At 43.9% G+C, this 22712-nt stretch overlaps 1 protein-coding gene across 2 annotated transcripts; it reads right to left on the reverse strand.

The window, feature by feature from the left end:
* Nucleotides 1-2318: 2318 nt before the first annotated feature.
* On the reverse strand, nt 2319-21033 carry LOC147446566 (MA3 DOMAIN-CONTAINING TRANSLATION REGULATORY FACTOR 1-like). Of its 2 annotated transcripts, none has more exons than XM_086525765.1 (3): nt 20549-21033; nt 5809-5903; nt 2319-4935 (listed from the first exon to the last, which is right to left on the reverse strand). In XM_086525765.1, the coding sequence occupies exons 1-3, from the start codon at nt 20787-20789 to the stop codon at nt 3112-3114; spliced, it is 2160 nt and encodes a 719-aa protein (XP_086381891.1). In that variant the 5' UTR covers nt 20790-21033; the 3' UTR covers nt 2319-3111. The 2 variants fall into 2 exon arrangements, with proteins under 2 accessions (XP_086381891.1, XP_086381892.1); XM_086525766.1 differs by having other exon boundaries at nt 5809-5908; nt 20549-20584.
* Nucleotides 21034-22712: the final 1679 nt, after the last annotated feature.

Raw genomic sequence — 22712 nt, forward strand, 5'->3', positions numbered from 1 at the left:
AAAGGAATTACACTACATGGACATAAATTTAAAAAAGTCTTACAATTAAAACATAAGAGGGAATGTGCCAACCAAGGATAGGAAGATAAACATGTCGAAGCTCGAATAACAATCACATGTTTGTCGTACAATATAACAGATGCATAGAGCTACTTAGGAAAACCCAGAATCACCTTTAAGCGAACATACAAATCACAAACATGATAATATCCACAAGAACAAGAGGATCTATCCATCAGCTTCATCTTTCCCAGTATTGACTAAATACTAGTGTTGACTAAATACTATGACATCCCCACTAACCTTGTAAATGCCCAACAGTTGGTATAAAACTAGGGATCAAGCTATTCCCCAACCCCCCAACACACATTACGAAAAGGACTTCAAATCTCCTCTTGAAAACAAGTCCTTTCATCTCAATCATTTATGAAATGAACTTTTCAAGAGAAAACAAGTCCTTTCATCTCAATCATTTATGAAATGAACTTTTCAAGAGGAGATTGAAGAAAAAGCCTAAAATTATGCTAAGATATGTCAAGGTCAGTTATGGTTTTTGTTACCCCACTATCATCTAATAGTGATAGTCATGTGGTATCATCATTACTTAGAATGTCTATTTCTTCCTCTAGAAGCTTTGTACAAAGAAACAATTGTAGTCTTCATCGTGGAAGTGACCCACCTAGCTTCTACAAAGAACAATAAAGGTCATCTCTCTTCTTATGAAGGGATAACATCTTTATGCTCACTTAAGGCAAATATTCAATTCATCTTAGTGCACTTCACATCTTACTCCATAACACATGGCTCAGCATGGGGAGCTAGAGGTTGCTTCGACATCAGAGTACGCATTGTTAATTTTACAACGAAAAGAGATGTTAATGTCTAACCACCTAGGGTTTTGTGGACTCTAGAGCTATTTTGATAGTACTAATGACCACTTATTTTAAATGTTTTCTAAATGCTTAGTAGCATACTAACTAGACGTTACTTTACTCCATAGGCACATAAGATAGGATCTGCAAGTCTAAAAATTACTCGAGATGTCTTTGGCAAGATACTTAAGAAGATGGAATTACCATTGTAAAGTAGAGGACCATTGTTATCATCGCTATATGTAATGTGCTCCTGTTTGATGGTTTCAAGATTGGCCCTTCTAGATAACTAGCATATGGTGTAGGGAATGGTCGCTTAATGGCCATTCCCCGCAATCAAGGCGACCGACGGAGGCCTGGAGCACTGATTATGGGAATGGTCACTAAGCGACCATTCCCGGCCTTTAAGGGTCGGGGGGAGGGGGGCCAACATTGACATTGGGTGCTGATATCGCCATTTCGGTAAAGAGCGTACTTAAGTGTAGAATCTTGAATGCAATATCTTCATCTTTGAATAATTACCTGCTCTGCCCGCCTCTCTCGATTTTCGTGCAAGCTGCCCTCTCTCTCTCTCTCTCTCTCTCTCTCTCTCTCTCTCATCCCCGCTTAGACCTCTGTTGACTACGGTAACAGTATGGAATGTTCATTGGAGTTCCGGCTCTCAAAAAGAAAAAATATCGATGGGGATATCTGGTTGTTCCTTTTTCAACCATAAAATTGTGTCGTTTGGCTACTGGCCACACACACACTACTAGATGAACACTAAATAGAAAGAGTCACAACAATACAGAGGTAGCCAAAAGAGCAGCACTACTAATGTTCTAAAGAATGGACAATCAACAAAAGTGAGACAAAAACTTCGTATGACGAAAGCTGCATAGTTGCAATACGACAATAATAAATGTAAAGATTGAATCTAAGGGTGGCCTCACCAACAGAAACCACCCCATTGAGGCAGCCCATAACTTTTCTCCACATTAGTCTGCACGACACAATCGATTGGTTAATGTGGTTACCAACAACTTGGACCTTGGATCACTAATCTCACCCTTCACGTGTCCACCACTCCCTCTCTTTATGCCCACCATATGACGGGGATGACATGGCAACCATCTCATGCCTGTTGAACCCTGTAAACCATTCAGGACTTCCATAGTTTGTGGCATTGCACTATTGGCTACTCCTGTTGCCACTGTTGTGAGCTTTTGTGAAGCCATCCTACAACAGCCGAGGTTTGGCTTCAAAAAAGCAAAAACGAGTAATACATTCATGGTTGTCATCCAACAGTACAACCAGCAGCTCTATCATGTAGTTGATAAATACAGCTACCCTACTATCATCACCGACTCCCACTAGTGTGTAAAAGTGGGCATCAAGGAATGTCAATCTGCCTTTTCTACATTCGTCTATTATGTTTTATAGGTCTAAAGCTAGCAAGCATGCAGATTTCACAAATGTGGAATTTTTAAATGAAATGTGTTCACGCACGCAAGACGGGCACACACGATATGGGCAAACATCAATACAAAGTTCTGCATACTATAACTCTGTCCAAGCTTCTTTTCCTTCTTTTCGACTCTTCCTGAACTTACGCTCAATCTTTAGATTCGTGTAATATATTTTCCAAGTAGAAACAAATGGCATGCTTGCTACTCCTTGGGACTCCTGATCATGATCTTGCATATGAAACTTTACTCCTATCTACCCCATGAGAACTTGAAACATTACTTCGGGTAGTAGAGAATTTCTGACCGTCTGATGCAGTCTACTTCCCATCGGAGAAAAAGAGCCATATATCTTGCTTTCCCATAGACAAGCACAAGGCACGGTGCAATGCCGTGCTTGTCATGCTTCATATCAAAACAAGACAGCAGCTCCTGTTCCCAAGCTTACTGTTGTCCATTTCAATGATCTTAGACAGTTCATAAACATCATGCAACTCAAGCCCAAATATATGGCTTCAAATTCCAGAAAGAGGCCTATGCAGTGGGCTTCATATCAGCACCCAGAATCGTCATAGCACCCATCTCAGCAGATCAACAAAGTGAAAATATGCTCAAGCCCAGATATATGGCTTCCAATTCCAGAAAGAGGCCCATGCAATGGGCTTCATATCCAGCACCCAGAATCGTCATAGCACCCATCTCAACAGATCAATGAAGTGAAAATATGCTCAAGCCTACACACGACCTTACCCTTCAGAGTTGATGTCACAAAAATTAAGAAGCTTGAAGATGTACTACTCTAAGGCAACACTGTTCATTTCAGAAGACAAGAGCTTTGGATTATATTCAAAGGCAGAGCTTAGCCACCCTTGAGACTTTGCCTTCTCAATAAAGCTCTCGAACTTGCTCCTTGCATTTGGAATATCCAAAGCAAGATCAACTAGACTATCAGCTACTCTGGTGAAGCCCTTCATCATCTGATTTACCGTAATCAGACCTTCGTTGGAGCACTCCTGTAGTAAACTCAACAATCTATCATTCTGCTTCTCCATGGCCATAACCAGGGCCTTCTTCACCACCTCATGATGGAAAAAAGGCATATCAAGGTCACGGATGCAGTGGCAGGCTTCAGCAAGATCCCCTCCAGCTTCATACTCTTCTAAAAGCTTTATAATTTTGTCCTTCGCATCTTCCATGGGCCAGCCAGACCCTCCTCCCCAGCATCTAAGTACACGCTCCCCTGCATGTCGAGGTGCCATTACTGCCTTTGCCATATGTACTATTTCGACACCAAGTGAACCAGCTCCCAGTTGCTCATTGATTTCATCAAGGTCACATGGTGCTAAAATATCATCCACCACTGCCCTTGCCAGAAACAGAGATAATTGGTTAGCCGCATCTGGAATGTCCAGAGCTGTGTCTTCTGCTGCCTCTAGCAACATCACGAATGCTTCAACCACGTCCCAAGCCGTAATAACATCTGCAAAGAGACAAGACAGCAAAACAGAACTCATCTCCTTCTCTCGATACTTTCTATCCATGGCTGACATTATCAATCTCTTTATGAAAACAGCATTCAAGGCAGGAGCCGCTAGATCTTCTAAGCTTCTGATCACTTCGCCTATATCATTCGCATAGAAGTACTCTTGGATGATATTTACAGCCTTGTGCTTAAATTTTGTGACCTCTTCTTTCTGTACATCATTCCGCTCAGTGATTACAAGGGAATTTGCAGAGGATGGACTCAGAAGTCCAGCATCAATGGCCTTGGATACTAGATCTAAAAGCATGCTCTTTGCTTGAGGTATGTCTAGAGCCAAATCATCCATTGCATCAGCAAGACGCGCAAAGCCCTTTGCCATTTGACTTGACGTTATCAAGCACTCATCATCAGCTTCCTTCAAAAGAGACATAATAAGGCCCTCAGAATTCCTCCTCTCCATTGCTAGTGTCAAAGCTCTCTTTACCAGGTCATGATGAAAAAATGGAACATTTAACTCCCTGATGCACCTGCAAGCTTCCACTGTGTCCCCACTCTCGATATACTCGTTCAGCAAAGCAGTAATCTTTTTCCGCACCTCTTCCACTGTACTATGGGTGCATCCGCCCCATCTCCGCTCTACAATTTCGGCATGTAAAGCTGGTCGCAGGTAACTCTTTTCTGCTTTCTTTATCACTTCGTGTCCCAAAGCCCCTTCAGGTAGTGTTTGAACAATCTTCTTCAGGAAAGCTGGTGGGAGTATATCGTCCACAACTGCCCTGGCTACAAACAGAGCAAGAATGTCCACAGCATCAGGAATATCAATCGCCAAATCGTCTGCTGATTCGACAAGCCTAGCAAATCCTTTGGCAAGCTGATCAGGTTCAATTACATCAGCATACAGAGCAGAAAGTAAAACTGCCGCCATCTCTTTCTCACGGTCATGTCTATCTAGTGACATAGAAACCAGCTTCTTTATGAAGTGGTGATGATACATTGGAGAGCCTAATTCACGAAGGTCAGCTGCAGTCTCAAGAACATTGTCCGTGGTAAAATATTCTTCCACTATTTGGACAACCTTGCCCTTGTAATCCTCTAGTGACTGTGAAACAGTTGCACTCACAAGCTTGTAGGGTTCCTACACCCAAAACATGCAAGCTGATGCAATTAGTGAACCAATTTGCGCACACAATCATCACAAAAAACATTCAAACCAAGAAATGACACCTCACTGAAAAATTACACCACGTGCACCTATAATCATTAACAACCAGACTAAACCATGTATCCCTTCAGCTAGGGAAAAAGATATAATAGCTAATCCACACAAGCTAGAGAATTGAAACAGTATTAAGTTAAAACGGCAGATATAACCCAATCACTAACAGCCAACAAAAGCTGTTCCTTTCGCTTGAGAAAATACTCAATAAACACGCATTCCCAGCTTTATGACCCAGCTACTTGAACCCAGATATATTATACACACAAACAATTTCCTTGTCTACTGCCATTGCCAAAGTGGAAAAACTCCACTCACTGCTGCTCTAAAAACACTAAAAAGGAAAACAGCAAGCAGCAGAAAATCAAAAATACTCAAAGCTACCCCAAATAAAAGCAGATGAAATAAAGAAGCGAGAAATTGCCAGAATATCAAATACAGCTGCACACAACCAGATCGTGGTAGGTCAACCTAAAGACATTGGGCAACACTTCTATAGGCACTCATACATATACAAACCCTACGAGCTCAAAGTTCATACAATCGCATCAGCAAACTCTTATGGGTTTGGCACTAATCCAAATTAAAAGTTAAAATTATAAAAATGAATGGTCAGCTAATATTAACAGCATGCACCCTTAGATCACAGTATGGGAGTGGTCAATGCTTCTGCTGTTGGTTTTCGAGAACAGAACAAAAAGGAGCACATACTTTGAATACTTTATTCAATCAAGCAGCTCAGTTTCCACATTAGGCATAAATCCCTTTTCATATTCCAGAATGGAGACATACCTCTTCGCTGTTGTAATTAGGGTCTTTGCGATCAGTGCGAACATCCCCACCAGTCTCTAGTAATGAGCCCCATGTACCTCTGCCACCAGCACCACCTAAACTTGAAGAGGCAACCAACAAAGAACCATTTCATAAATATATACCTTCATCAGGTCAGAAAAGTCTGAACTTACAAACCATAAGAAGGGCTATAACACTTCCATAGCATAGACAATCAAGGGACACACAGTAAAATTAATAAGAGAAGCTTACTAGTTTTAAGTTCATCTACTTTTGAGAAGAATTTCACTTTGAAGCCATTCACAGCAAGGACCAGAGACAATGCGAAGACAGATTCCTAAACTTCAGTCTCCTAAAGCAACACACACATAAGAGAAAAGTGCAAATAGTTCAGTCTAGTAAAAGCTATCTGAAATGAAATAACACAATGTAAAAAACTGGAATGAACCAAACACGACCAAATACCACAAAGAGAATTAAACTGCAACGAACCGCTAAGATAAACAAGTGGTCTTGGTATCTCCAGACTTTTGTTGAATGTATTACTAATATTTTAGTAAGCATTCCAAAATGTTCAAACTAAACTAACTAAATTGCCAAAAAAAAAGCAAACAAACTTTTGTCGAGGTCTCTTTGAGCAAGTACCCAGTTTCAATGAGGTGCAATGACAGCAAGATCAAACAACAAAAGAAAATTTACTGAAGCAAAGTCCAAAAAAACCCAAATGACTGAGACCATTTTCAGCAAAGAGATAAATGTAGGAAGAAATGTGAGGCATACAAATAACATCAAATTGGCATACTGGCCCCCCACTTCGTTTCCAAAACAATATTTTCGCCTTACTGCATAAACCAAACCATACAAGAGTTAGGTACGACTGCACGTACAATGTTGGACTTTGGATGATGACATAAAACCAAACAATCCACTAAGTGAACCCAATTGCCTAGTCTCGCCTTGCTTGTATCCGCTGCTCCTCCTTAACTCCAAGAAAATCCTAGAGGATTAGGTTCCCCTTGGACTGAATGGGATAGATGTAGACTGAAAAGTCCTCGGCCGATATCAAGGCTGCAATGGTTGATCTACTATCGTGTACCTAGGAGATGTACCTCCAAACTTTCAACACCCCTCTCAAATCCTAGGTGTCTGCAAATTCCAGAGATCTAGAGGCCATATAGACTTATGAAAGAATCTGACACGTCTTGTTGCCACAATAAAGACCACCACAGCATCAAACGCACATCCTCGCAGGGCACCGGCACCAAGAGAGAGAATCCACCAATGGAAATCTGCAGTCATGGGATACTGAAACGACCATTAACGTCTGCTAGGCTCCGAAGCCACCAGCTCAAAAATGGAAATCTCAGTCGATACAAGGCGCCCTCCACTTAACAGGGGCATGGAGGCGCGCGAGGCGGAGGACAGACATGTCAAAGGTGGCAGCGGAAGATTCAACAAAGACAAGAACTGGTTCATGATCTGGTGGACACCTCGACTCCGATCTAGAACACCTGCAATGCCAAACACATGAACAATGCACCTGGGGAGAAGAGAGATCACTGAGGTAGAAACAAGACATTTGAGAATGAGAAAGAGAGAGAGAGAGAGAGAGAAATGAAATGTTATATTAACGTCTTCAAAAGGCCAGAATGACCTATGAGACCAAACTGATACAAAAGTGGTGAATCTGTTACAATGTCTGGGTACAAAGTATTAAATAAACTTCTTAGGAGCATTCTCGGTGTTTGGCTAGAATGCTTCTAATCCTTTGTTGTAGTCTCCTCCGGTGAAGTGTGCTTCTGCATCTTGGTCGTGGTCGTCTCGATTTCCTAAGCTCAATCGCTCTGTCAATTAGGGTGCCTTTGGTATGAATGTGGGTACTCCTTTGTGTTGGCTGCTGGCCTCTTGCTTCTCCTTCCACTCCTGCTTCTCTCAATCCGAAGAAATCTGTGATCTGCCTCTGAGGCTGTAGTGCTCTTTGTCTTCTCATTAGATTATCCATGTGCCGATGTAGTTCTAGTAGGTACAAGCCTAAGCATCTTTGATCTTGGTATTGCATGATTCTATCTAGAGGTCCAAAGCCTTCTTTAAATAGGCAATGGAAACGCCCACGTATCTCTTAGTATACTGTGCAGTGGCATATATAGTGTAATTCTATCTCCGGCTCCATTCCGCATAACTTGCAAATTCTGCTCTCAAGTGGGATTCCCCTAAATCTGCCAAATTCAATTTCCAACTGGTGTGAGGATGTACGAATCTGACCAATAGCACATCTCAAACCATGAGACAGGTGGGTATCCATGTAGCTCGAGCGAATCACAAATCCATCTTCAGATAGCTGTAAGAAGTTTTCCTTGTAGTCGGCCATCTTCGTGCCCAATTCTTGTGTAGGGTCTACCCATGTCCTCTTAGTATCCAACTGTATAAGATCCTGTCGGATGATTTTATTAATCTCCATTCGTGTAATTGCCAGTGATGGAGCCTCAAGAGAGTATTGGAAGGGGGCTAATCTTTCCATACTGAACCCGTGTCTCTGAAACCACGAGGACAGTTGCGCATACCAGCATGATGTATCCCCTTTCATTGCTAATTGTCGAGAGGATTCAAGGGCCGGTCTAGTATATCGGCAATTATTTGTATCCCACAAACCATGTATAAAGGACACTGATCTGGTAAGAGCTTTTGGTGTCGTATTTCTCTTCTCTCTCTATCTCTCGGTCTCATACACTTGCACGCACAGAGTCCATTCACTTTGTTTGTAATCATAGCACTCTCTCATTAAGAACGGAAGGCTCTACCTTCCATAAGAACAAAAGGAACCTTGAGCACAGTTCGGAGCACTCATCTTGAGCAAAGCGCAAACATTCATTCCGTTGCACCTTACACCTAGTGTTTTGCTACAAATTCAACGTGGCGTTTTTCAGTTTGCAGACTTGGCCTAGCGTTTGCAGATTTCAGCGTCAAATCAGCCCACGCACATCAGCGTTTTCAGTTTTCAGCACTTAGCCTCACAGATTCAGCCATTAGCCTCGCAGATCTCACCTACCCGCAACAGATCCTCGCCGTACTGACAGATCAGCCAGCGTTTTCAGTTTCCGCAGATTTCAGCATCTGCCTTTTCAGCGCATTGTTGTCGTGTCGTCGCCATCGCCGTCCTTGCCAACACAGTGTCAGTATTCAGCAGAAGTCAACATTTTTGCAGATTTCAGCCCTAGCATTTTCAGATTTCAGCCCGTCCTCGTCCTCGTCATCATTGTCGTCGCCATCGTCGGCAAGTCCATTGCATCTAGACCATTGCACCAGATTTGTGCAATGTATTAAAACCAGCAATGCACTACATTAAAACCCACATCAGCGTTATATATTGAAAAACCCACCAGCGCTGAACAACTTGGCCAATGTGAACCCCTAAATTATAACCCATGTGGAGACACCTTTTAAGTGACCCTCTTGACGTAAAATAAAGGCCAGTGAAGAGGTTTGCCAACGAAAGGGTGTCACGAACCAGCATGCCAGCAGCAAGGAGCGCCAGCGCTTGGGAATTTCTGCGCGTAAAAGGTGCAAAACGCCTGGAGGGGTGCGATAAGGATCAAGGGCTGCCGGGTTAGTGCCTTTTCACCGGAAAAGGTGCGAGCACTCTAGGTGAAGGGGTTTATGTGACGAAAGGGCAGCCAGCGAAGGGGTTTAGTGATTCAGCGCAGCGATTCAGCTCTACGATTCTTCTTCATACGCCAGCAATTGAGAGGAGTGCAAGCAAGGGAGAAGAGGGGAGGTTGGCTGCCAACACAGTGCCTTTTCACATGGAGGGGTGCGAGATTGAGCTCGAAGAGTCACATCCTCACGAAAAGCCACATGAAGAGTCACCAGCACAAATGGTTTCGAAAAGGATTGGGTACGCCACACACACACACTCACAGCTGTCTCATTCTTTTTATTTTGTTTTTATATGCATAGAACTAAACAATTACCTCGTATTGGTAGTCGAAGTACACCATCTTTCCTCTACGGCCATACAACACACTAGGTGAGGGTTGCGGGTAGAATCGGCAACGGCAAGGCTAGGTATACGCCAAGTCCAGAGGCCCGGGGAAAAAAAATTTGCTCTCATACCATTGTGAGGATTAGTGGTGCTAATCCTATAACTAAGAATTAAAACTTCATATTGAAGATCAAACTGAGACTCAAGAGAGTGAATGTGTGTTTGATTGATTGAATGAATGCTTGAAAATTGAGTACAATAGCCTCCTTATATAGGAGACGAAGAGACACAAATGAAAAGACACGTCTCATGGTGAACAGACGCTACTTTAGACGTAAAGACACATCCTTTCGGCGAAGAGCTGCAACCATTGGACGAAGAGTCGCAACCGTAGAGCGAAGGGGTGTGACCAGTCGTCAAAGGAGTGTGGCTCTCGGCGAAGAGGCACGTCTCTTGAGCGAAGGGTCGTGACCATCCAAGCGTAGGGGTTCTCCTTGTGTAAGGTGCAGCGGAAGGCGAATGTTGAACTTGGCTCAAGATGAGTGTTGTGAACTGTGCTCAAGGGTTCCTTTTACTTACGTTCCTTTAGTGAGAGAGTGCAAATGATCACAAACAAAGTGAATGACATTGTGAATGAAGGTGCTGAGACTGAGAGAGAGAGAGAGAGAGAGAGAGAAGAATACGACACCAGAATGTTGTAAAACCCTCCTCCAAGGGCCCCACTCTCTATGGCGAGAGGTCTATGCTATTGATTGCACAAATCTCGTACAATGGTCTAAAGGCAATGGACTTGACGACAATGTCGATGACGATGATCACGACGGCGAGACAGGTTGAAATCTGAAAACGCTAGGGGCTGAAATCTGCAAATCTTCTATCTGCTGAATTTTAACTCTATGTCGGTGACTATGGCGATGATGACGACACGACAACGATGTGTTGAAAATGGAGATGCTGAAATCTGCGAATAGCGGGCTGAATCTGCAAATGCTGGCTGATCTAACCGTGCAACGAGGATCTGCTACGGGAAGGTGAGATCTGCGAGGTTTGGGGCTTGATCTGCGGTGTCTAAGTGCTGAAAACTGAAAATGCTGATGCTATGTGTTGATCTGTCGCCGAGAATCTACAAGACGCTAGGTATCTGCAAGATGCAAAAACGCTAGGCCTGATCTGCTGCAAAAACGCCAGGCTGGTTCTATGATCTGCCAACGCAAGGGCTGATCTGCAAACTGCAAAACGCCAGGGCTGATCTGCTGAAAAACGCTAGGCTAGTCCTGAGCCAAAATGCTGGTCTTGATCTGCTGTTAGCTGGAAACGCTAGGCCTCCTGCCGGTCTTGCTGAGAAGGTGCCTGTGAGTTGGTGGACTCCTGCTGCCTCTTCTGCCAGAAAGCGCTAGCGCTAGGTTTTCTTATATATATCCTTAGCCAATTTGCCCTACCTAGTTTCCCAACAAAGTCACTTATTAATAATAAGTAAAAATGGCTAAAATAGGGAAAATGGGTTATGTGCACTATAAAATGCTCATGATGGATTTTGATGGTAATGTTGATGATCATGCTATGTGCAACAAGAGGATATGCATCTTCTCTAAGTGCCTGGACATGCACGGTCTGTGAACAAACTCACAAAAGTGCCAGAACACTTCTTAAGCTAGCCTAATTGAACCCTTGTCATGAAGTAGCTTGTCCACGTACACATAGGGTTAGATGTGCACGTGACATCCCCTCCTTTTCAAAGTGAGATACTGGTACCGAACTGTATGGCGTTGAGGGAGATCGCCATCAGCGTCTAGAACCCTGGGAAGGACTCTTCGCCGGCCCACTCTGATGCGTAGGTCATACGATACTAAAACTTCATATAGGTCTGAACGCTTGCTTCTTTGGGCCGCGCCGAAAGCGACGCACAGTCATCTGTGGCTTCTTCAATGCTTCAACTTCGTCTATAGTCATGCATCTACCTTCTTCAAGAATCTACGAGGATAAAAATTCATGAAACCACTTCCAACACAAAAACATAAATACCCATTCCATGTAAAGTGACTCGAAAAATTCTAGTCTTCTTTAAAGACTGTGCATGCAATGTAGATGAACATATAGACGGAGTGCCAAACCATTCATCAAACACACGCAAACAACGGAATCGAAACTTGTCTTTCTGATCTAAATCTATCAACTGTGGCAAATCACAATGGAAATGCCGATGCTTGATGCTCAATCCTTCTTGTGCTCTTTCGAATACTGTGTCATGCCAAGGAAGAGACATGGAATGTGAATTCCTTGGGTGCAAACATTTCATCTTTTCATGGGTAATCCGCATACATCCGTGCTCATTCATGAGGGAATCGTGTTCATCGTACAATATGGCATGCCTATGAAAAGGGATCACATAAAGACGGTGACGAAAATACAGGAAACCATTACGAATGAAACACTCGAACAATGCGTGCTGACTAATCATGAGCACACATAATACTTCTTGTGGGGGTTCTTGGGACCTCGAAAGATCAGTTCTTCATGATTGATCGAATCTGCAATGAGGTTAGCTTCACTAGAAAAAGCATCAACTAAACCATCATCCTTGTGAACAATCACGTCTTTATCCTGCGAATCATCATGCTTATCTTTATCATGCAATTCATCATACTTATCATTATCATACAATTCATCATGCTCGTGAATAATCACATCTTGATCATACAAATCGTATGTGTCGTGTTTTTGAGAAGAAAAGATTGAGAGAGTCTCCTTCTCATGATTCTTTTCAATTTGCGCCTGCACGTTAGAAAATAGTAGGACCAACTCTTGCATGCGTTGGTCTCTCTACGCTTCACGCTCTAACCGTCTTTCTTCGCGCTTGCGATCCAGTTCGGCTTTTCTTTCTTTGTGTTCGCAATTCAATTCTGCTTTTCTTTCTTCGGCCGCCAAGCGTGCTTGCTCGCGCTCACGCTCTATGGCTACCGTTCTTTCTGTGTTCACGATCAAATTCTGTCTTTTCTTCATGCTCGCGCTCCAAGGCAGTGCGTTGCGCTTCTTGTCGTAACTTCATATCCATCGTCTTGACCAAAGCCTCCATAGATTTGGTGCAATTCTTGGTGTAGATGGGGAAGAGGGAGGGTCGGAAAAACCTCCTAGTGGGGAAAATTCTTCTTCGCCACTTCCATGCTCATCACCTCCATGCGAAGTAACCATTCCGCTTTTGGTGATGACCATAGATTGAAGTCTGGGGTTCTTACGTTCACGAGGAACTTGGATTCTTGTGGTTCTTGGTTCTTGAGGTTCTTGAGGATCTTGAGTCTTGAGGTTCTTGAGGTTCTTCTTTCGCTTGCAATCTCTTTTAGAGAAGGATCTTCTCTTACCCGAGCTCCTCTTTCCTGCGTGCGCACCTCTTGGCGGCCTTACGCTCACACCAAGGTTGGTTTTTCCAACCTCACATCGATTGGCCGGCCGCTAAGTGCACGTCCGCTCTCAATGAGTAAAAGGAGAAACAAGGGGAGGCTAGACAAGCCTTTCTTTCTTGGGTTTCCCGTCACTCTTCAAAACACGATTAGGAATCGACACGCCCAAGTTGACTTGGGTTACGTGCAACCGCAACAAGCAAAAAAAAATTATGTGGTTCTTTCCTTGAGTGATACAGAAACACTGTCAAAGCTCTAATACCAATGTAAGGTGCAGCGGAAGTGAATGTTGAACTTGGCTCAAGATGAGTGCTCCGAACTCTGCTCAAGGTTGCTTTTACTTACGGAAGGGAGAGCCTTCCATTCCTTTAGTGAGAGAGTGTAAATGATCACAAACAAAGTGAATGACACTGTGAATGAAGGTGCTGAGATTGAGAAAGAGAGAGAGAGAGAGAGAGAGAGAGAGAGAAGAAGAATACGACACCAGAATGCTGTCAAACCCTCCTCCAAGGACCCCACTCTCTATGGCGAGAGAGGTCTATGCTATTGATTGCACAAATCTCGTACAATGGTCTAAATGCAATGGACTTGCCAACGATGTCGACAACAATGATGACGACGACGAGACGGGCTAAAATCTGAAAACGCTAGGGGCTGAAATCTGCAAATCTTCTATCTGCTGAATTCTGACTCTATGTCGGTGACCACGGCGATGATGACGACGCGACAACGATGCACTGAAAACGCAGATGCTGAAATCTGCGAATAGCGGGCTGAATCTGCAAACGCTGGCTGATCCGACCGTGCGGCGAGGATCTGCTGCAGGAAGGTGAGATCTGCGAGGTTTGGGGCTTGATCTACGGTGTCTAAGTGCTGAAAACTGAAAACGCTGATGCCATGTGCTGATTTGTCGCCGGGAATCTGCAAGACGCTAGGTATCTACAAGATGCAAAAACACTAGGCCTGATCTGCTGCAAAAACGCCAGGCTGGTTTTGTGATCTGGTAACGCCAGGGCTGATCTGCAAACTGCAAAACGCCAGGGCTGATTTGCTGAAAAACACTAGGCTGGTCCTGTGCAAAAACGTTTGTTAGGTGCAGCGGAATGAATGTTGTATTTTCTCAAGATTAGTGATCTTTATTGCTCAAGGTTCCGTCTTATGGAGAGTGCTATGATCACGAACAAAGTGAGTGGATATTGTGCGTGCAAGTGAATGAGACTGAGAGAAGGAGAGAGAAGAGATACGACACCCGAGAGGTTGTAAAACCCTCCTCCGAAGGCCCCACTCTCGTCGGCAAGAGTGGTCTATTCTTTGATTGCACAAAGGTGTACAATGCGTATGCAATGGACTATGCAACTTGGTCTATGCCGATGACGACGACGGTGACGACGACAACGACGACGATGACAATGACGACGATGGCTGAAATCTGAGATCTTCTAATCGCTGAATTTCGGGACTGTTACGGTGGCTTAAAATGACTGTTTTGGCTGCGTTTTCTTGGCTGAAAAATGAGGTTTCTTAGGGCTGAAAACTGATGGTCTTTACGGGCTGAATCTGCTACACTTTAGGTGAATAATGCCGGTCTTAATTTGCTGCTGAAATCCAAAAACGCCAGGGGCTGAAATTGGTCCTTTTGTCGCTGGGGTTCTGCAAATGCAAAAACGCTAGGCTGATGTGTTGTGTCGTGATGACGCCGGGGCTGATCTGCTGTGCACAAATCGCCAAGGCTGATCTGATGCAAAAACGCTAGGTCTTCTGTGGAGAAAACGCCAGAGTAGTCGCGGGGGTTGGTCTTGCTGAGAAGTTGCCTGTTGAGCAAGGTGCTCCTGCTGCCTCTTCTGCCAGAAAGTGCTAACTTGGGTCTGCTTATATATTAACTTAGCAAAATTGCCCTACCTACTTTTGTAGGAAAGTCACTTAAAAATAATAAGTGAAAAACCCAATAAATAGGAAAATAGGCTAAATGCACTGGAAAATTCCTCTAACTGATGCTAATGGATTCTGATGGGAATTCCGATGATCATGCTGTGTGCAACCGGAGGATATGCATCTATGCTAAGTGACTGGGCATGCACGGTCTACGAATAGACTCACAAAAGTGCCAGATCACTGCTAATCTAACTTGATCAGACTGACTGAACCCTGCTGTGGTGTAGCTTGTCCACGGACACATAGGGTTGGGATGTGTCACGTGACAACGTTGGTCTTGATCTATTGTTGGCTCGAAACGCTAGGCCTCCTGCCACCCGGTCTTGCTGAGAAGGTGCCTGTGAGTTGGTGGACTCCTACTGCCTCTTTTGCCAGAAAGTGCTAGCGCTAGGTTTTCTTATATATATCCTTAGACAATTTGCCCTATCCAGTTACCCAACAAAGTCACTTATTAATAATAAGGGAAAAATGGCTAAAATAGGAAAAATGGGTTCTGTGCACTGTAAAATGCTCCTAATGGATTCTGATGGTAATGTTGATGATCATGTTGTGTGCAACGAGAGGATATGCATCTACTCTAAGTGCCTGGACATGCATGGTCTGCGAACAAACTCACAAAAGTGCCAGAACACTTCCTAAGCTAGCCTAATTGAACCCTTGTCATGAAGTAGCTTGTCCACGTACACATGGGATTAGATGTGCACGTGACACCTTGGCATGGCACGTTCCATACCTGTAATACTACAACATAGTCACAATCATGACAGCAAAGGAGAAACAGAGGGCCAGCGCTAGAGGGTGAGATAGTGGGGCAGCGTGGCCACTTTCAAGCATTAAAACTAAGAGTGGTGTAGACTGAAATGCATTGCGTTGTTGGCTGTCCTTAGTCCTCCATCTAGTACATATCAGATTCCAATCCCTAGTCTTCATTTTTTCTCGCAACATCCTTACTAGTTCACGCGGATCCAAGCCCAAGCTCAAACTCTGACTTACATTCCTCCCATCATTACCGGAAACAGGGTCGACTACTACCGGACATTCGAGGTAATCATGCATCTCAAGGGGCATTAACTTGTTCCATTCCCCAGCCATAAATTGGTCCAGAGAAGCAAGCTAACTTGGGGCTCCGGGATCTACCACCCAAAACCCAAAAAACAATACAATTTTGGGAAAAAAAAATTCCACCACCAACCGACCAGTAAAAAGCATTGGACAAGAGTTGTCCGAGCCATTCATGTGCATCCCCACGATGTACCAAAAAACGTTGATCACTACACCGGAACCTGTAGTATTCCCACGAAAAGGAGCCTCGTTAGGCTCGAATTCTAGTGCAATCCACAAACATTATGCAACATAACTGGCAAGCCAAACCACTAGGCGAAACTCAGTCGTTCTTTGCGCATCCATAACCATCAGGTGCAAAGTTCCCAAGACCATATTCGATAAAGAGAGAGAAGAGAAGAGTTATATCCAATGGGGTCCCAACCAACCCTCTCAAGGGTCCCCCCACACCATTGCCGATGTGGTATTTGCTTTAGATTGCGTAAATGGAATGTACACACAATGCGATACCTCAAGTGCAGACTCTATTGACTCGACTTTGGCCACGGTAACCCCTCAAGTCGAGGCACCTCCGGGGTAGTTTTGATGCACCTTTGGATCCTTCTCAATGTGGGATTGCAGATGGCCACCAAGGGGGATCTGGGGCTGAATTGCGCTCCCGATGTGAGAGGAATGAAGGGCTGAAAGCTGATTGCAAAAACTATCACAATTGTGACTATGTTACAGTATTACACCTACTCCTAGTTGCAGATATGCGAAGTGCCATGCCAAGGAGGACCCCTACGCTTGGATGGTCACGACCCTTCCCTCAAGAGACGTGCCTCTTCGCCAAAAGCCACACCTTTGACGATTGGTCACACCCCTCTCTCTACGGTTGCGACTCTTCGTTTAATGGTTGCAGCTCTTCATCAAAAGGATGTGTCTTTACGTCTAAAGTCGTGTCTCTTCACCATGAGACATGTCTTTTCATTTGTGTCTCTTCGCCTCCTATATAAGAAGCCTATTGTACTTAGTTTTCAAAGAATCAAACACAAAGTCTTCTACGTCTTATCTTAGAGTCAAGTTCAAGCTTCTTAAGTCTTAATCATGAGATTAAGTACTTAATAAGGATTAGTACCTAGAATCCTTACAGTGTATCAAAGCAAATTTTTTTCCCGAGACCCTCACCGCTCTCCTCCCCTTCTCGGAGTTGCATGAAACCAGAAGAAAGGTGGTGCACACACGCAAACGCGTATAAGGTAACATGAATTTTTCTGCTCCAATCACGTAAATAACGGATAGAATCACAGATGTGACTGTGCGGCGTGCCACGTACGCGGTGAATTTCGGGCAAATTTTTGCTGGTGACCTTTTGTGTGCCTATTCATCGGGTGGCGTCCGTTCAAGATTGCGTTCACACCTGTTCATGTGAAAGGGTGGTAGCAACTCTTCACCTTGCTGGCAGCCTTTCGCATAAAGGAGTACCTCTTTGCGGGTGTGGCACTCCCTTTGTTGGTGGCTGAATTCTCTTTGTTTACTTTTGCACATCAAAAGGGGCACCTCTTCGCGAAAGGGCATCATAGAAGGCATCCCTTCACTTCGGTGGCACCCTTTCCACCTCTTCGCGAAAGGGCATCATAGAAGGCATCCCTTCACTTCGGTGGCACCCTTTCCACGCACCCCTTGGCGCTACAATTCTCCACGCTGGCTGTTTTGCGCACCCCTTCCCCAAATGCTGCATGCTGGTGAATCGCTGGACTGCCTCTTCGTTGGTCTTATTTTTAACGTAAACCTTTACACATCTCTACTGCATTCTCCCAGTCCCTCTCTTCAAGGGAAAGTAAAAGGAACCATCATTCAAGCAAAAAGGGATCACTAACGCAAGGAAAGAAAGAAAGGATTTTGTGGAAGTGTAAAACTAGATCTTCACCATTTCAATTCTGTTGCACCTGACAGCCCCTCGGCCAAGAGGTTCAAGTAGTAGATTAGGTTCTAAAAACCCTAACCCTTGCCAGTGCCACGTCACTAATTTGTGACAAACTCCATCATACCGCGAATGTGGTCATCATAGCTACTTGTAATCACAATCTACATAGAGGATAACGAGCATCAACAATCATCTGTCTCTAAAAAGATACAAATCTAGGTTTGCAAAAGAACGACGAAACAAACGTCAAAGGAAGAGAGACTCAATCTTCTAATATCACGCTCGAGGAGCTTGCTCAAACTATAGAGAGCCTTCTGCAACCTATAAACTTTGTCACCCGATCTTGGAACACAAAATCCTTGAGGTTGCTCCTCTAAGTCACCCTTGAGAAAAGCCACGAGCCTTCTGCAACCTATAAACTTTGTCACCCGATCTTGGAACACAAAATCCTTGAGGTTGCTCCTCTAAGTCACCCTTGAGAAAAGCCACTTCAACATACATAGGGCCATCAATGATGAATTGCTAGAGAAAAAAACTATCTCAATGGTCGCCATACATGTAGTTGGTGCAAAGGTCTCATTATAGTCTACCCCTTGGCAATGAGGCAAGCCTTGTGCTTATCCAAAGACCCACCTGATTTGTACTTCGTCTTGGGTCTACCCCTTGGCAATGAGGCAAGCCTTGTGCTTATCCAAAGACCCACCTGATTTGTACTTCGTCTTGTAGACCCACTGACACCAATGACCTTCCACTTTGCTAGCCTTGGAACCCGCTCCCATGTGTCATTCCACTCGATAGAATCAAGTTCTACCTACATGGCCTCCTTCCACTTTGATTGTGAAAGGGCCTTCTCAATTGTGAGAGGTTCTCTATCCTTTGTTACCGAGGACATCAGGGCGTAGTTCATCTATAAATCTCAACTTGCTACAACCGTCGAGACCGCCTCATAGTACTAGCAGCGTGCAAATCTGGTGAAAATTCTATAGCCGTAACATCTCGCAATGTATCCACCAGTCACTTCAGTAACTAGACTGATTTGCTTCCATCCTCGGGAGCTACAAATCGCTCTTAGCAATATCACAGTTCGACATTGAAGGGAAATCACTCGACAGATGGCACTTACTCTAGGGATAATAACCTGACCTTCACAAAATGACAGACTTATTAAATACAGATGAAGTTTTCAGTTTGAAAACTAGAGCAATCGTCCTTATCCACCTGCACAAAAAGCTCCTTGCATGCAAAGCACTAAACCAAAGGCTTGAAAGTTCAAAATGGTTGAACCTCATTGATGTAACCAACTGCTACAACCAGTCATCCCAAGAACCACTTTCTAACAAGTTGCTTTCGTCTCCATTTGAGTGGTACCCCTTCTACAATTTGAAATTGGTGGGAAAAACCGTGCAACCAGAACCTGACCGCCAAGTAGCATTCCACAGGCAAGGAAAAAGACATGCTTCAATCAGAACCTGACCGCCAAGTAGCATTCCACAGGCAGACACATTTTTACTACTTACAGAGAAGCCTGGTAGAAGAAAGTATTGAAAACCCGAGGGAAAAAACGGTACATGTATTTTTAGGAGAAAAATATAATCAGCTTACAAAGACCATCAAAAATTGATAAGACTGCTTGGGAGAGAAACGTGACATAAGGCATGGTACTTAAAAGTTAAGAGGAACGCACTATTTTCTTCTTATACATGATAATTTTTCACTCTTTGGAGGAAGTGGAAAAAAATTTAAAAGTTGGAAAGGGATACAAAACTAGAAAAGTGACTTCCATAGGCTGATAAGTAACCTCATAAAATGCAAATCCGACGCTTACATACTTCACCCAAATTCCAAAGTGAACTCATCTCCATGAAAAAAAAAGTCCCATATCATCCAGTGGCTTATATGCTGCAAGAAGAATGATTCACCAAAATTTAAAAGTGATCTCATCTATATGAATTTGAAGTCCCATCTTTCCCTAAAGTAGATTCTTGATAGTCAGAAATAATAAATACAAGCAGAAGGCCAGAAGCCTTACATCATACCAGTTTATCAAAAGAAAACATAAACAGTAAAAAAACACATCAAATTTTATGTTTGCAACTAGCAAGCAGAGTGGATTTAAGATCCATTAATGCATACATGATCGTTGCACACATAAACCCCTGTATTTTGGGTTTCAGAAAAAGAAGTTTTTCTCTGTGACTCAAATTCTCTAAGCATATTCCCAGTACATGGAGCACTGCATGCGATTTAGCAGTAACATTATGCACAACTCATACTTGTGCTCTCTCTAAAAAAAATGATCTTTTTGCCACTTCCAACATCTTAAGAGTGTTTGAAGGTCACGGAACTAATTTACATTTCGTGGAATATGGTTGCCGCAGCCTGACTCAATAGGCTGTAGAAACACAGGCAAAAAGAACCTACAGAAAAAAATGCAGAGGGTAAACGCAGGAGGGGCAAGACCCATACCTTTCTTGGGGCGACCGAGCTTTCCAGAATGGGAGCGCCTGTCCTGCTTAAGACCAGCCATGACCCGTCCAGAACCACCACCAACAGAAGAAGAGGACACATTGCTTGCTTGCCTCAGTAGCTCTGACGTGCCTTTTGGTGATGACGCTTCTGGGGGAGATCCAATGCTGCCAAAAGACATGTCCCTAAGAAGCTTCCTTTGCTGTTCCGTAAGAAAGCTTTCCTGCTGGGGAGAACTCATGCTGTTCTGCTCTGGCAAGCACTTGTCTATCGATTGTTTTGATGGAGAAGTTGCCGGAAGAAAGAAGTACGCGCGGTTTTTGAAGCCTTGTGACGATGTTGGCAATGGAGATCAGGATTCAGGGCTTCGTTGAACAAACAAAGAGCTGAAGGGGCAGCAGACAGAACACCGCTGCCGCTCAAAGAAGGTTAAAAGAGCGACGGCGATTCCGCTTCGTTTCTCCTGTAATGGATATGTACTGCGAGTCAGCTGAAAGGGAAAGATAGATCATCCTTTCTCTTCTTTTTTTTTCTTCTTTTTTTTTTGCAGTACTCATATAAAGTGAGTCCATTACTAACAAAGCCTTGCTAAAACCTAGGGTGGGTTCACAACACCCAGCCCTATTCTACTTTTTGGATGCTGGACCAATCAGAATAAACGTCCTTGGTGAAGGTGTTCACAATGCACAAGACAAACTCGAGCTCGTGTCTACTTGGCATGCTAACTCACTGACGACTGCCTAGAGGAGTGTTCCGGCATGGTCAAGCCACCCAAGCTTGCCCGAGGGGTGGAAAAGGCAGCCATGGCCAATCAGCATGCGTTCTGCCTCTGACAAGCAATGCGAAAAGCGTGTGCAGTGTGAATCGTAGGGTGCTCTGGTTCATCCCCGAAGATACTGAAGGTGGAAAAGGTAGCCACGGCTTGCACTTGCTATGCGTGCAATCCCTAGCCAACTCTTGCACCATATGCATAAAACTGACAGTAATAGGGAGCCACCTTCAAATACGTAAACATTAACTTCTCATAAAGACAGAAGAACGTGCAATCCCTAGCCAACTCTTGCACCATATGCATAAAACTGACAGTAATAGGGAGCCACCTTCAAATACGTAAACATTAACTTCTCTAAAAGCATTTATCAGACAATGATGCATAAGAAGAATTGGTCTAGCCCCCTAAACAAGCTATGGAAAAAGCAATGGCCGGAGGAAAGGTGGGAGCAAGTATTGGAGTACATATGGAAGCCAAAGGTTCCGCAGCACATGAAGGTCTTTCTATGGAAGGTAATTTGGGGTGCTCTACCGACGGGGGTGAAGATTCAGGAGAGAGGGATTGGGTCAGATCGATGCTTAGGGTGCAGGATGGCGATAGAAGATCTAGCCCACCTATTCATGGATTGCCCAACTATTACAGGCCTTGCAGGGAAAATATGCAAGTGGGTCCAAAGAACATGGAAAATTAGTTTCTTCAAGACTGACCTACTCCTTGGAGGCAAGAATTCAGGAAATCTTGCCCTCCTCGTCAACACTCAAATCGTCAAATATTTCTTCTTACACAATGTATGGTAGACAAGAAATCGCCGTGTGTTTGAAGGAGGTTCTGAGGTGGCAAGCTCTGCAAAAATGACTCAAGAAAGCAAAGTGCTCATATGGACGCTCGGGTGCAAGCAACACTCGGAGGATTGGTCCAGGACAACTTGTGCCTTGGTGTCAGTAGATGGAATGCCTAGGACAGGGGGAAATCTTGGACAATATCGGTAAATAAAAGATCTCAAAAGGACAACTTTATGGACCCTTTGTAACAAGGAAGAGGCGGTGGGTTGGAGGGACTGCCCTGATGTAAGTATAGTCATGGCTCAACAAGAGCATGACTAGACCTTGTAATTTTTTGAGCTGTTCAATATAATTCACTCACAATTGTGAGATTTTTGCACCAAAAAAAAAAGATTTACTCTTCAGGAGGGCTATGTTGTTTTACTTTGGGAATTTTAATCCAACTAAGGCTCTTTTAGTTCAATCCCCTATTCGGGTGGTTATGGCTAGCTATTAGAGAATTGACAGCTTTTTTGGGTCATCTCCTCTATTTTCCAACTAATTCACGCTTAGGGAAAGCATCAAACTAGGTATGTGTCCTTTAGAATATAGCAAAACAAATTCCCTCTTC

Source organism: Adiantum capillus-veneris, chromosome 12, assembly GCF_014529385.1.
Source record: "Adiantum capillus-veneris isolate H3 chromosome 12, ASM1452938v2, whole genome shotgun sequence".
In the NCBI taxonomy this organism is placed as follows: Eukaryota; Viridiplantae; Streptophyta; class Polypodiopsida; order Polypodiales; family Pteridaceae; genus Adiantum; species Adiantum capillus-veneris.

Coding starts and splice junctions, on each gene's coding strand:
- LOC147446566 (XM_086525765.1), bottom strand. CDS start 20,789: ATGAGTTCTCCCCAGCAGGAAAGCTTTCTTACGGAACAGCAAAGGAAG. Junction 5,904..20,548: donor GCTCGGTCGCCCCAAGAAAG/GTATGGGTCTTG, acceptor CTTCAAGTTTAG/GTGGTGCTGGTGGCAGAGGT. Junction 4,936..5,808: donor CTAATTACAACAGCGAAGAG/GTATGTCTCCAT, acceptor TTTTGGGTGTAG/GAACCCTACAAGCTTGTGAG.